The sequence below is a fragment of the Chrysemys picta genome, chromosome 1 (assembly GCF_011386835.1).
Source record: "Chrysemys picta bellii isolate R12L10 chromosome 1, ASM1138683v2, whole genome shotgun sequence".
Lineage (NCBI taxonomy): Eukaryota > Metazoa > Chordata > Testudines > Emydidae > Chrysemys > Chrysemys picta.
Window position 1 is genome coordinate 247,955,982 of NC_088791.1, and position 15,418 is coordinate 247,971,399.

At 41.2% G+C, this 15,418-nt stretch overlaps 1 protein-coding gene across 5 annotated transcripts in view; it reads left to right on the top strand.

Moving 5' to 3' along the window:
* The window catches only part of COL4A1 (collagen type IV alpha 1 chain), a 220,574-nt gene that overhangs the window by 160,408 nt on the left and 44,748 nt on the right, over positions 1-15,418 (top strand). For all 5 annotated transcript variants that reach the window (XR_010600513.1, XM_065592209.1, XM_065592215.1 and 2 more), the window contains exons 22-30: positions 1,511-1,606; positions 5,036-5,119; positions 6,540-6,610; positions 9,474-9,665; positions 11,159-11,327; positions 12,250-12,342; positions 12,452-12,556; positions 14,671-14,768; positions 14,996-15,146. Coding sequence is in view for 4 of the 5 variants with exons in the window: in XM_065592209.1 (XP_065448281.1) it covers positions 1,511-1,606; positions 5,036-5,119; positions 6,540-6,610; positions 9,474-9,665; positions 11,159-11,327; positions 12,250-12,342; positions 12,452-12,556; positions 14,671-14,768; positions 14,996-15,146 (1,059 nt within the window). In the remaining variant the exon portion in view is untranslated. The remainder of the gene's footprint in view (positions 1-1,510; positions 1,607-5,035; positions 5,120-6,539; positions 6,611-9,473; positions 9,666-11,158; positions 11,328-12,249; positions 12,343-12,451; positions 12,557-14,670; positions 14,769-14,995; positions 15,147-15,418) is intronic.

Sequence of the window (15,418 nt, forward strand, 5' to 3'; positions counted from 1 at the left end):
CCCTGCATGCCCTGCTGAGTCATACTTACAGGCTCTCTGGAGCAGTCTCAGGAAGGCTCACCAGGTGGGAGATAAGCTTCTCCTAAGGCCTATTGTTTTCCCTAATGGCCCATTACCCTTAATAGGCCCTTCCCCACCCAGCTATCTAGACTGGAGGCATCTTGTCTAATGGGTGTTGCCCAGGTGTAACTACATTTGAAATACAGATACAGTCAATATTCATAACTTAAGATACAAAAACGATACATGCATACAAATAGGATAATCATATTCAGCAAATCATAACTTTTCCAATGACACCTTACATGATCCATCTTGTACAAAATAAATCATAATTGTGCCATAATCATACCATAATATTACTAGGATGAATATGGGGTGTAGTGTCATATGTTGCTTGCAAAACTGCACAAAAAGATTTCTGCTAGAGCCTTCAGCCAAAATGATGTCAAATTATATTGATTCAGGACCCTTGCAATAAAACCCAACCTAGAGAGCATTATTTTTTGTGTTCAGACCTGAGGTTCTGGTGAACCTTTTCACTTGTTTTCTTACTCCCGACCCTAAAACATCGCTTTCTTCAAATATATATAGTATGTGAGTTTTCAGGGAGATTTAATGACATGAAAAATTTGGAAGGTTATTAACAAGCTGCTTTTGATCTAGAAAGATCTAAAGAAACCTAAGACAAAAATGAAGATTTCAAATCAATGTCAAGTATCAGGGGGTAGCCGTGTTAGTCTGTATCTACAAAAACAACAAGGAGTCTGGTGGCACCTTAAAGACTAACAGATTTATTTGGGCATAAGCTTTCGTGAGTAAAAACCTCACTTCTTCGGATGCATAGAGTGAAAGTTACAGATGCAGGCATTATATACTGACACATGGAGAGTAACTCCCTGCTCTCCATGTGTCAGTATATAATGCCTGCATCTGTAACTTTCACTCTATGCATCCGAAGAAGTGAGGTTTTTACTCATGAAAGCTTATGCCCAAATAAATCTGTTAGTCTTTAAGGTGCCACCAGACTCCTTGTTGTTTTTATTTCAAATCAGTGTAATTTTAAAATGTAACCATAACTAAAATCTGCTTAGTGAACTTTTTTCAGACTTTTCAGAATATCCTCCTTGGCCTCCAGTGTAAAAATATGTTCTATTTTGAATGACGTATTATCAGTTTTCAAAGCCTGGGTTTTTAAATGGAAGTTATTTGCAACCTTAATATGGAGAGACTGCCACGTGTCCATAATTCCATAGGTTTTTAGAGTAACATCTATAGAACTTGATTACATATCTATAGACCCCTATTGATTTTATCCCCTAATTTCCATAATAGCTGAACTGGACAATTAAATATGTGAACTTGCTTCTCTTTGTGGTCACAATCAACCTGTAGCTACTTCACCATTGCTCATAATAATCCATGGAGAAGTGACACTGACTTGAACTGTAGTATTATGAAAGATTGTAGTTGGAGAATAATGTTCTTTATTATTTTACTCCAATTGCAGATGGAATCACGGAATGTCAGCCTGGAGAACCTGGTGATCGAGGTCTTCCTGGACCTCAAGGACAACCTGGATTCTTAGGAGAGAGAGGAGATAAAGGTAAAATTGTTTAAAGAGCGCCTTGCATTCATTTGGACCATTCAATGGGCCTGATTCTCCACTATCTTCTCACTTGTGTAGTCATTAAGGCTTTGATTCTGCAAAGTGTTGAGCACCCTAGTCCTGATCCAGAGAAGTGCCGGCTTAACTTTGACCATGTGAGTTTCCCAGGATAGAGGCCTGAATGAAAGAGAGGACGGTGGTGTTGAATTAAGTTCCATGACGCTGACTTCAGTTTGTAATTCAGATCCTCCGCTCTGCCTTATAGTGGTAAAGGATGGGAGGATTTCAGTGGAAAGATAAGTTCAGCTTTACTTGTTCAAGCGGATGATAAGATGTAGAGGGATGTCAGAGAGAGAGGCTGAGATGCAGAAGTCGATGGAAAGAGCCAGATCAGGAATGGAAAATGGATTTGTGATCTATTGATATAAAGATGGTAATAGAAGCATTTAGTAATAATAAAAAAGAATTAGACAAAGCCCAGAGATAGACCCAGGAATTTACATCCAAATTGCATAGTAATGATTTGTGAAACTCGGTAAGACTTGACATAGCACGTTCTTTATGTTAATAAAATCCTTGGTAGTTTTCTTAGGCTCCAACTACGACTTAATTAACAAGATAAACAACATTTGCATGCAGGATGTGAATAAGCAGGCATTGGAGAAGAGGCCACATGTAATGATTACAGATTTACGAACTCATTAGGGAAACACCCTATGGTAGTCATCTAAGCTTCTCTTGTAGATGACATAGTCAAGATGATAATAGATGATAATAGTCAAGAGTTAGGAAGCAGTTAGAGAATTATTAAAATAAAAATGAGTTTGTATGAAAAATACAAAATATAAAATTTGCAGTGACCAGGGCCTAGATTCAGAGAGGTACTTAAGCACTGTGATGCTCAGCATTGCGACACCTAACTTTTAGGTCCCTATTAAATCACAGGAACAATGCTGCGATCCACAAAGCCCGATTTATTTGCCTGGGCTCCTATGCAATGAATGGGAAGAGTTAGGAGCCTTAGAATGGGATCCACAAAAGCATTTATGCTAGATGGGGAACTGCCTGAGCTCACCAACGGGAGATGCCAACAAGATGGGTGTTTGCTAAGCCTCCCCCTTCTCACTGAAATAGATGCATGAGTCCAGGCTTCAGGGAGGGACCTAGCATTTCTAACTATTCTCAGCTGTGAGGCCTTCCTTGAAGGTAGGTGCCTATGGTGTTTTTTTGTTTGTTTGTTTTTTTAAAGATGCCAGGCAGATGGGGGACGGGCCTCCCTTGTAACTTTTAGCTCAGTTAGGGTCCTCACCTGGGAATGTCTGAAACCTCTGGCTTAAATCCCCCTTCACCTCATGAGGAGAAGGGATTTGAAGAGGGATCTGCCACCTCTCTGGTAAAGGCATTCACCTTTGGGCTGTGTGGCACTGCCTCAGTCTCTCTTGTTGAAGCAGTTCCATTGTGGATAAATAATTAGAGTCATTTGAATAGGGGGGAGCAGATCCTGGGTCTCCTACATTCTGGGCAAGTGCTCTAACCACCAGGCTATAGAGTCATTCTCATGCTTGTGCATGAGCTTTCTCACCCTGCCCCCCGCATCAGGCCCAACTTGCAAGTTAGGCAGATGTACACCTGTCTTCCCCAGTTTGTAAAATCACTCTCGGGCTTAGGCAGGAGATAAGCGCTTGGAAACCTAGAGGCAGGCAGCAGTGTGTATGCCCAGAGGCAGAAACAGGCATCAAGGGAACTTTTTACTGCAAAACCTGAGGCGCTGGGTGAGTTTAGGCACCTACTAGATTCAGCCGGAATTTTGTGAATTGTAGTGAATGCTAAAACTGGGACTTAGACACCTAAACCCAGACTTAGTTGCCTAAATACCTTTGTGAATCTAGGCCAAAATGTATTTTAATGTTAGGAAAATACTAAAAGATCCTAAAGGGAATCCAGAGATTGTCAAATTCGGCACTGATTCACATGTAACTTATTGAAATTGATAGGGTTACACAGGCTGTTAAATCAGCACAGAGTTTGGTTGACCAAAGGCCTGATCTGCAAGGTGCTGAGCTTCTCCTGTTTTCCCCCCAGGATTGAGAGAACTTAAACCTTGCAGGATCCAGTCCTTAGTCATGAAACAGAAGTTAATTCTTTCATTATATTAGGAAGGAATCACAGTATATTGCGAAAGTTGTAGAGCTTTTCATGTGCTTCATTTTTGGAAAGCCAAGAGGCTGAACTCAAATCAGTTTCTTTAAAGAACAAACAAAATTTCCACTTAAAAATGCTCTAACAGAAGTATCCTTTTACTGGTGAGTCAGACTCACACAGTATAGCACGAACAGCCAATCAAATTCAGGCTGAGCTCACCTACGGGCAGGCTTTTTGGCCAAACCCTCTGTAGTGCTGTATCTACTACTTTCTTTCATCCATTATTTTACCAATATGTTGCTTTTAGAGATTTCTGCTTTTGTTCCATTGTGGCTGGATGTGCTCAGCCTGACTTGAGTAGGGAGACTTCTAAAAAACCAGTGTGTTTTCAAGTGACAACATCAAAAGCTATTGAAAATAAAGATTTAATTTATTCTATAGTACAGTGGTTATTTTATAGGGTGAAGTATAGAAAACTAGAAAGATTGCAGCACTTTGCTGAGAAACAGTCTCCATTGCAATGCTCTTCTCAACTGTAATTTTCTTACATATATTTACCTTCAAGTTCCATTTCCCTGTCTGCAATGCCAATTGCCTTTGCCCTCTGATCCGTAGTGATCTTGCTTTCTCAAATGCATTGATATGTCCAAATTCATTTCTTTCTCAAGGATAAAACGTTACTTTTCTCGCAGAGCAGGTCTCCTATCCTTCTAATCAGCAACAAAGCATCCCACATTTTCCTCCTCCTGGCCCTTTCCTTTGCTTGGGTTCAGAGAAAAGCTAAGGGCTGAACTCTGTAAATGGATATGGCTCTGTTGATTTTAGCAGGGCTGGTATAAATCTGCAAAACACCACTGAAATCAATGGGTTTGCCCCCATTTACACCAGGAGAGAATTTGGTCCCAAAGTCTCTTTGCAGTCACTGTTTTTCCAAACCCACAAAATCTATGTGAGTTCCAGAGTCCCCATTTTCCCCCTTTTATCTAATTTTGTTTTTAATCAGGCACATACTACACTAGTTCTTGTTTGTTCCCTCTTCAGTCAGATTATCTTTTCCCCCTTCCCATTAATAAAGTTTTACACATCAGTATTGTCACACAAAAAGGAATTTGAAGTTTTTTTTAAAAAGACAATTACAATTTTTAAATAAATTTGCTCATAAAATTGATTTAAGAATTTGGCTAACAAATTTACTTTCTCTCAATCAACGTACAATGTCTCGAGGGTGTTTTCTTCTTAAAGGATCTACTTGTAGTCCTCTTAAATCTTTTTTTATTTTTGCAGGTGATAAAGGTGATGGTTGTGCCTTTTGTGATGTATCTGGGCTTCCTGGACATCCAGGGCCACAAGGGCCACCGGGTCCACCAGGTAAAAACCAAAAGCTATACAAACAAACCAGAATCACAACTCTGCATCTGTATGTGTCATAAATTAATATTTTTCCACTAATCGACTCATTCCTGAAAATAATGAAAGAGCAGGATTTTCCATAATGCTCGGTAGTGGCCTAACTCTGCTTCCATTGAAATCAACAAGTGTTTTACTATTGCTTTCAAAAGGAGCAGAACTCAGACAACTCTGAGCCCTTTTGAAAGCCTGACCTAAATGTTGTTTTCCCAAGGATTATGAAAGGGCAATCTGAATTTGAAAAGGCTTTGTCAATAACCAATAGCTATATGTAGTATTTAATCTTTCTCTTGGTGGTGGGGACTTGACTGGTTTTCAGTAGGACTTCAACCGGAATCATCCTGCTTTTAAAGTTTGCAACCTAGAAATCGCACATGCTCAGAACTGTGCTGAGATCTGATACTGAATTGAGTTATTAAGGCCAGATCATGGTTGACCCTGACACAGCAACTTAGTTTTCTCAGGGGGGAGTAAGACTTTCTCTTTCATCCCTTGGGCATCATGGTGTTGAGATGGCTTAAAGGATCCTTTTGTAGTATCGGGACCTATGATTTTAATAAAATCATTTTTTCTTGAAAAATACATTGCTTGCTTTTAAGTGATTTTAACCTCCCCCCATGTTTTCAGATTATTATATTCATGGAAATATTTTAAATACTATTTTATATCCATTTATGATTTTACAGTGAATTTTGATTTATAGGGCCAAATTCTAGTAGAAGCATGGGCAGCCACCAGAAGAAATTGTGTTCGGCAGAGGGGCTGCTGGATAAAAATTAACCTTTTCTATTTAAATCCCTCTGTAAACATAAAAAGTGACGGCTCTACAAACAATATGTAATGAGAGCCCTTTTTTACACATTTTTATGTACTCTGACCTAGCGTTAAGCCCTAATCACATCACATCCCTGGTCTCCAGTATTGACTACTGCTGCCAAACAGAAATTATCAGTCTAGAGAATAATTGCTGTCTGTCAGAAAATAGGTACATATGAATAATGCTTTTGTATTATATATGTGCACTGTGTCAGTGTTTGGGAGGTGATGAAACAGAATGAAAATTCTGTGGTGGTTCAGTGAATTGCAGTCTGGAAATGGCAGTTCCAGTTAGTGGGCTGAATTCAGGGCATGCTGCCCAACTTATGTAATTGAGTTGTGTGCTATGTATCTTCTTCCCAGGCCTCATGCACATATACTGGGTTAGATCCTGAGCTCCGTTATGCCCAGGCAACTTCATTAATTTCAGTAGAGTTGCATGGGTATAACTGAGGGCAGAATTGGGCACCATTTGAGAAGGACCTCAAAGCCTCTAAAACACAGTAAGCTATTATGTACCCATATCTATAATACATATTGTTTTATTTTTCATATTCTTTTTAAGGCTTTCCAGGACAGCCAGGAGCCAAAGGAGATAGGGGTGTGCCTGGACTCAAAGGTCTTGAAGGGGTTCCTGTAAGTAAATGTTTTTCAAATGTTTCATATTTATTTTCTGTTAGGCATGTCACAGGAGACACTCAGTGCTACTGTGTAGTAGCCCCATTAACTGATGATAAAGAATTGGTTGTGTGTATTAAAATCAATTAGGTGGTAGTGTGGTTTAGTTATGGGAGGAGAAAAGCTTGTAGAAGTGAGTTGCAGTAAAACTGCACTTAGCCACTGCATGACCTCAAGAAAACAGTTGGCCTTATGGCTCAGTCAGCTAAATGGTACATTTGGATAAGAAGCAGGACTTTACCTGAATCAGATGCCAAATCTGTTCTGACTGTTCCTTTCGTGTTGCAGAGGAGGTTTATAATGACTATTTGCTATTGTGTGTTTACATGTATGTGTAGTACAGCACCATCTAGTATAATTTCATTGTTGTTAAAATATATTATGCAATATATTTTAGCAATTTGTCTAAACTAGGGGAAATATGTAGTATATTGCACCAAATGTGATTTCTAAATAGCTACAAAATAAAAGAAGTGGTTTAGAAAGAATAAAGGAAGGTTAGAAAAGCAAATTGCATCTTAGTAGTGCCGTTACTCAGAGTATCAGCTTCAGGGCCGCCCGGGGAGGGGGGGTAGACAAATGGGGCAATTTATCCCAGGCCCCGGGGCCCCACAGGGGCCCCCACGAGAATATAGTATTCTATAGTATTGCAACTTTTTTTTTTATGGAAGGGGCCCCCGAAATTGCTTTGTCCCAGGCCCGCTGAATCCTCTGGGCGGCCCTGATCAGCTTTAAATATTGCTGCATTATAATATAGCTTTTGACACTGGGAGCCAAATTCAGCCCAGATGTGAGTGGACTGAACAGTTACATACAGGCTATTTTGGCCTGATTTATCCAAAGCTAGGTCTTTTTGGTGATATTTTATCTGTGTTTAAATTGCTCATGGGAAACCAAATGACATCATCATGCTGTTTAATTTACAGTAATGTAAATGGGATCTGTTGGGGAGGAGGGAAATAGCAAAATGGATTCTCTACTATTTGTGATCATTTCTTGAGTAACATAGCATAATCTTTTACTGTGGATATTGCTAAACCTTTACATCTCTTCCTTCTCCTTTAGTCTCCTTTCACCCCTCTCTTCAAACAAGGATTTGCTGGTATCCTGGATGCTTTTAACTTTGTTTTGCTTGGAAAAGTTAAAACAGATTCATTAAACAGCTGGTGAGTTAGCTTTTAGTTTAGCTTAGATAGGCTAGAGAGTGCCCAGCTTGGCAGGCTCACATTGCTGGAGGCCATGCCTGATCCACCACCCACTAAATCCAATGGAAAGATTCCTATTGATTTAGGAGGGGTGCTGGTTCAGGTCCGAAGGGTGGAAGCACAGCGTATATTAGCAGGAGGAGTTTCCCTTTGAAGTTTTCACTCAGCTTCACTTCCCTGGTGACTGGGACCCTTTCATTTTTCTTTTTCAATTAGAGAAAATGTTTCCATGAAAGAATTATACATAGGTTCAGGATAATATGTAGGGGGCTATAAGAATGGGTGGAAGCCCTTTAAATACAATTCGTTCATTAAATTGTAAGCTGTTCATCGGCGGAACTATTTCCTTGGATAGCTCAAATAAAACAAGGTAGACAAGGAGAACGGAACATTCATCATGTAATAATTAGCCTTTACTCTTGTTTCATTAGCTAGACTTACATAAATGGTAGATGGAATTTAGTAGACAATCTGTTAGGATCTGTGAGAAAAGTGTGTGTGTGTAAGTACTACAGGGATAAGAATGATTTGTAATGTATTGTATATTTGTTCACTGATTTTTTTGAAAATAAAAACAAAAATTAAAAAGAAACAAAATGCTCTACTGGGAGCTGGCATTGACAGATAAAAGCTCTTGATTTGGCCTTTCTGAAACAAACTGTGGCTAGGAAGTCCTGTTGATCTAGGGGAAGAAAGAGAGGGAAAAATGACTTCTAAGCAAGAACAAAAAAAATTCTCTTGTGGTGTTTCCCGGGGTAGCATTATAAGGCACCTTGCTACCATCTGCCCTTAGAGTGAGGAAGCCTTGCATTTGCTTGCTGAGGGTCAGCTCCCCAACTCCACCAGTAATGGGCAACACAAGCACTCTCCACCAGGCGTACGCAGGCCCCACTCTCTCTCTACAGGTTAGCGATAGGTAAGCTCCAACCATTGAGCCCTCTAAGTGTCCTCCTGGAGTGACCAGCCCCTGGTTCACTGGACACACAGAGAATTCACAAATTTGCTACTCCCAAAGGAATAGCACACCCCACTTTACCAGTTTCATCTCAGGAGCACCACTCTGCTCAACTCACAGCACTTAAATTTGTTTATAGTGAAAACAAGTATAAGCTTATTTAACAAAGAACAGAGATTCAAGTAATAGCAAGTAGGTAGAAGTATTGGAAACAATTGGTTACATACAAAATCATAATATGCTTGTTATCAAACCATAACTTGAGGAACAGCTATATTAAGAATTACTAAATTATCTTGACATCGAGGCCTTATAGAAGGTGAACTCTGAATCCTTATGGTCAATATATGAACAATTAGAGTACCATTTTCAATAACATGGCCTTTAGTTCCTATTCAAACAATTAATACAAACATTCAGAATTAGAAAACTGTAGAAGCTAGTAAGGAGACCAAGAAAGAAAAGTTTCTGTTATGATGGCCATTATCAGTTAATTCGCATTCTCTGTCCTGGCAAATCCACTCTTTTTGCTTACTGTTCAGTGTCTGGGATGAACGTTAGGGGGGTTTTCTTTACACTTGAAGATTTTTTTTCTTTTTGGCTGGGAAAAAGAATGCATTGAATAGGCATTGAATGGTGCTGGAATTGTGTATAATTTCAGGGTTCTCCAGGTGTGCGAGGACTGATTGGTAGCCCAGGAGCAAAGGGAGAGCCCGGAGACATTTACTTTGATTCTAATATAAAAGGTGATAAAGGAGATCCTGGATTCCCAGGGCAACCAGGTGTTCCTGGAAGAGAAGGAAGGCCAGGGAGAGATGGCCTGCCAGGTGTCCAGGGCCCTAAAGGGGCATCGGTATGTGTGTGTCTACATTTTTGCATGCTATCTTCTAGTTCACTAATTATATGTAGTTGTTATATAATATGCAGTTTATGTTTACTTGTCTCATTCTTTGGGCCAAATTCTCACACCCCGACTCATTTGAGTAGAATCCTTACTCCTCAACGGAGGATTTCATTGGGACTGCTAAGGGTATAAGAATGAGGCCCATACTACTAAACAGCTAAGAATGTTTGCATGATGGTAGTGTCACTGAGCTACATTCAGGCTCTGAGTATATGCTATGGGAGTAAGTAAGGCTTATTTAGATGGTGTGGCCTGGTACCTGGGAATAACCAGACCTACTTGCTCTATTGCTTCCTCCCCAGAACTGTGGTGAATGGGCAGAGCTGGTTCCATTTCCCTTCCCCAGAAAATTGCTGGAAAGATCATGGGGGTAGTTGTAGACCAGCAATAAATTACTACCTCCGGGATCAAGGAGAAAGTAGGGGAGGCACTGTGACTCAGAAATGTGTCTCTGAGTCACAGTCTCTCTCAGGGCTTATCCTGGGCAGGTGCAACTTACCTGCAATACTTTGGTGAGGACTCTGCTGATAGTCAGAATCTAGCCCATTGTTCAAGGAATGTTCTTCTTCTGATCGAGTTATGATGTGAAGAGATCACAGTCATTTTCACAGCAGCCACTTCCAATATCTGTAGCTAGATTTGTCACTGCAGTTTTGGGAAGCTTGAATGCCATATTTTCTTGCCTTTTAGAAAATATCTGTTAGCGACATTTGGCATATAATTTACTTTAAGCTTACCTGTTTTGTCTCATAAATGCACCTGATGGACAGGGTGCTGGCTCTAGTTCTGTCCTGTCCCTATTCTGATGTATCCTGTAGAGTAAGAACCAGCAAACTGTAATTTCAGAGAACCCAAAAGAGGAAAAATGGTTCTGAATGCCCCACATATGCTTTTATTTTATATTTTATTCTATTTGAGGCATTTAGCACAGAACTCTAAACTGGATTCACTTTTCTTGCTACAATTTCCTATTTTAAATAATAGAAATCACCCAAAAATTGGAATTCTGTATTTCTGAAATTTTCTGGGTTTTTATTTCTAAAATCCAGATATTTCCTTGAAGTCAGTTACTATTTTGTGGTGCTGATTCTGGGACTGTATAAATCAACATTCCGTGGTTTAAATCCTAGTTGGAAATGATGGTGTACTCATCAGAGAACTGGTCATTAAATGACCCCTTCACTGCATTCTGCAACAGGTGTAGCTTCCAAGTGCTCTTCCATATGAGACCTAATCTTGCTTCCAATGAAGTCAGTGGTAAAATGTCCATTGGCTTCAGTAATGCAAACTGGAGCCCAAAGAGTACATTGCAATGAATCCAGTCTAGAAGCCACAAAATCATAGATGAATCTGACAAAGACTAGTAAGCTTTTCAGATCACTTGTAAGGCATTATTAGTGTGAGAGGTACTGTAAATATTACTGCTTTTTTCCTAAAATTAGGGTACAATTGGGCTGAAAGGAGAACGTGGTCCCCCTGGCTCAAGTGGATTTCCTGGGGTACGTGGTGAAAGAGGCCAGCCTGGTCTTCCAGGGGTAGGACCTGCTGGACCAGCTGGTGACAAAGGAGATAAAGGCTTTCCAGGAAACCCAGGTGGACCAGGCCGTCCAGGTAACACACTAGATACTGAGAGGGTGGAAATGATGTTTTCTCTTTAACAGGTACATGTGTCATAGGAAATTGAGATAGATGGGATCTATTAGGTCATCAGCATTTGTTCCTTACAGTGTATTTTGCAGCCCTGAATGCTTACAGATAGTTTCCTTACAGAGTCTCCCAGAACAAAGCCAGGAGATCATTAGTCCCTTTTGTGTTAACGTAACTCTTCCCACTCCACTGGGCACAGGCCTGTGCAAGGGTTACTGCATAAACTGCCCCACTCCAGGAGAAGCCCCAGGAGATGTCGTGATTCTCCCCCTGTGGAGTTACTATTCCTGTCCTGCTCCCTCTTGATCCTGAGGGGTAGTAATTTGGGGCTGGTCCATACCTTGATACCCTCACTCACAAGAAATCCTACTGTAGTTACCAGGACTACTCAATGTGAGTAAGGGTGTCAGAATCTCGATGCACTGGCCTGAGAACAAGGATACATGCAGCCAAGCATCTGCACATTTCCCACACACTCCACACCCATTTATGTGCCCAAAACCAATATCTGATTAACCCACACAGCTTTGTAAGGGTATTTTGTACACACACATACCCTGTACTCCTTTCCACTGGCATGTCATTTAAGTCACAGTCTAGCCCTTTGGCACTGGTGCACCTGTGTCGGTGGGTCTTGGTGGGTTCACATGGCAGATACAGATTTGTGGCAGTCAAAACGACAGCCAGAATTCTTTGGGTTTCATGTATTTCTTTCATGCTTGGGCCTTTTTCATCTTCCAATCAGTGCACTGGAGATGAGTAGTAAAAACATGAAAACAAAAACCAATGGGCATCTCTAGTACCTCAGAATATATACACCTCCTTGTGTATTAATACATTTGCCTTTTTACTTGCAAGTATTGATTCATCAACTTTACCTTTCTAGGGCCGAAGGGTGAAGCAGGACAAGTCATTCCTCTGCCTGGTCCCCCAGGGTCAGATGGTCTCCCAGGGCCACCTGGCTTCTCTGGAGTCCAAGGTACAATTATCTCTTGAATTTTCTCTCTGTTGCTAGTAAGGATTTCCCACCCCCCAAAGTTGTTTTTTGCATAAGTGCTTAATGTACTGTGTCTGTCTTGTTTTCAAAGGTGACAGGGGGGATCCTGGGATTCCAGGAAAACCTGGATTTCCAGGAGAAAAAGGTGCTATTGGGCAGCCAGGAATAGGATTCCCTGGGCCTCCTGGCCCTAAAGGTAAGAAAACTACACAGTAACAAGTCCTTTGCCATATATGTCTGTCTCTTAGGCCTTGTCTACACTGGGGGTGCGGGAATTGACCTAAGATACACAACTTCAGCTACGAGAATAGCGTAGCTGAAGTTGACGTATCTTAGTTCGACTTACCTCGCGTCCTCACAGCGCGGGGTCGATTGCCGCGGCTCCCCCATCGAATTTGCTTCTGCCTCTCGCCGAGCTGTGAGTTCAGCAGTCAAGAGGAGAGTGATTGGGGATCGATTTATCGTGTCTACACTACACGTACCCTTACTATCGTATGGTAGATATACTTCGTAGCACTGCTCTCACTCTTTCAGTGCTGGATTGTGACCCAGCATTGTGAAGCCAGGGTAGAGAGTAATGGCAAGTAACCCCCCTTTCCTCAAATCCCCATGTGCATTTGCATTATTGCTCACTTTATTGTGAATCCAAGGTGCATATCTGTTATCTGAATAGCAGATGGGCTGGAAGGAGTTGTCAGGCTATCTGGAGATACTCAAGGGCATGAGTACCAACCTCAGGGCAGAGTGCGAAGAAGCAGGGCACAAACCCCAAATTGGTTGTGAGTTCTATACTCAGATTTCACCAACTAAGTATCAAATATGAACACCTCAGGCACTACAACAGCATAAACATGGAGTCACAGACAGTCCCCTTGGGTACTCCAGTCTATCTTGCCACCCAGGCAAGCTTGCCTTTGTGATAGATGGTCCCTTACCCCAAAAATCACAACAATGTTCAGTTTATTCCCGGTCCCAAAGGACTGGTCACTTATCCCAGGTCAATTGCATGTTAGATCCCACACAGAAGACAACGCTTGTAGCCAATCCTATAATAAATTTAATAAAGATTTATTAGCTAAGAACAAGAAATGAGAGAGTTATTCACAAGGTTAAAGCAAACAACCATACACACAAATGACTTACAGGCTTAGGTTCCAAAAGATGATACAAATTTCTATAATAAGCATCCTCTATATGTCTTTTGGGCTAAATGTCTCAGGATTCCTTGCTTATGCTTAGAAATCTGGCCCTCTCAAGGTCAAAGCAGCATAGTGATAGCACCAGTTTCTTCTTATCGGGGATGTTTGTTCCCTTCCCCCAGAGTTCAAGCTGTCTCTGCTTCATAGAGGGGGAGGGGACACGGGAGGGAGCAATTAACCAAGTGTTTTGTCCTCTGATGTTCCACAATGGTTTGTCTGGTGTCTATGGACCTTCTTTTGTTGGGCAGGAGATAACACCTCCTATAGTGAACCAGTATTTCATACTTGGTAATGCTTCTCTCCTGGCTGTGGGGGTTTACAGCTTCAGAGCAAACACTCAAATATTACCTTATAACATGGGATAGAGCTATTATAAGTGGCATGAGCTGGCACCTGGTCTGCCAGCCACATGGAAGTTCTAAAGGGGAGGGAAATGGGCAGGGCTCTGGTTCCACCCACATCTGACTCATCAATTAGTGGATCTGGAAGTGAGGAAATAAGTTGCATCCAGTAAAGGGCTGCAGTAAATTGCTTTACTCTCGGCATAAGGAGCAAGAAATGAATTATGTCTCATAGTTGCAACTCCTTCCCCGAGTTCCTCCTTGGGCAGCACAGCTATGCACCACCCCTTGTCAGGGACTGAACCTCAAAGCTGAATCTAGCTTTTTGTGTGGAAAAGGAGATGCATTTATGATTATGCAAAGCAGACTAGTGCTCTGTGAGGTCTACTTTAAATGACCCACAGAAGTTCAGAAAGTTTACTAGAATGCATTCTTTCCTTTAAAGAAGGCATGTTTTTTCTAAATGAGGTGAACCTGTGCAAATATTAATTCAACATCAGTCATTAAATATATATATATATATTACTTCATTCACCCAAGACAAAATCCTGCAAGGTGCCAAGCATCCTAAACTCTATTGAAGTCATTGAGATTTGGGAGTGCACAGCCCCTCACAAGAGGTGCTCAGCCCTCACAAGTTTGGCATTTGAGGAGACCGACTTGACCCTGTTTAATAGCTCTCTGTGTGAGTGTGAATAGTTCATTTAAAAGGCAGAAGAAACTTTAAGGTTAACTTACTGAGACCCTGATTATGTGTGTTTGTTTTGTAGGTTTCCCAGGTCAGCCTGGCACATCAGGTCAGCCAGGGGCTCAAGGGCGTCCTGGCTTTGATGGTTTACCAGGCACACCAGGTTTACCTGGTCAAAAAGTGAGTGTTTGCAGTTTACGTTGTTCTTTTCAATTACTATTTGTGCTATCAACAATACAGAGCTGTTGCTGGTACTAAGAAAAGTATAGTAGGCCAACTCTTCATCTGGGGTAATTTAGCATATATCCAGAGAAGGACGATATGATGATCTGCCTCCCAATTGCTTAATTTAAAAACACTTAATTTATTGTATATTGACTCCTAATCTATATTATTTGCACCTTAAGGGTGACCCTGGAGTGGGTCTCCCGGGTCCTAAAGGATTACCAGGCCCACAGGGCCCAGCTGGCTTCCCTGGAGAAAAAGGAAATGCTGGTTTGCCTGGCTTACGAGGAGAGCAAGGATTTCCAGGTGTACCCGGTCAGCCAGGAATCCGAGGTAATTTTAAAAAATCAAAGTTACAGCTCATTAGCATCAAGTATTAGGGGGTAGCCGTGTTAGTCTGTATCCACAAAAACAACAAGGAGTCTGGTGGCACCTTAAAGACTAAGAGATTTATTTGGGCATAAGCTTTCGTGGGTAAAAAACCTCACTTCTTCAGATGCATCTGAAGGTTATATCTGAAGAAGTGAGGTTTTTTACCCACGAAAGCTTATGCCCAAATAAATCCGTTAGTCTTTAAGGTGCCACCAGACTCCTTGTAGCTCATT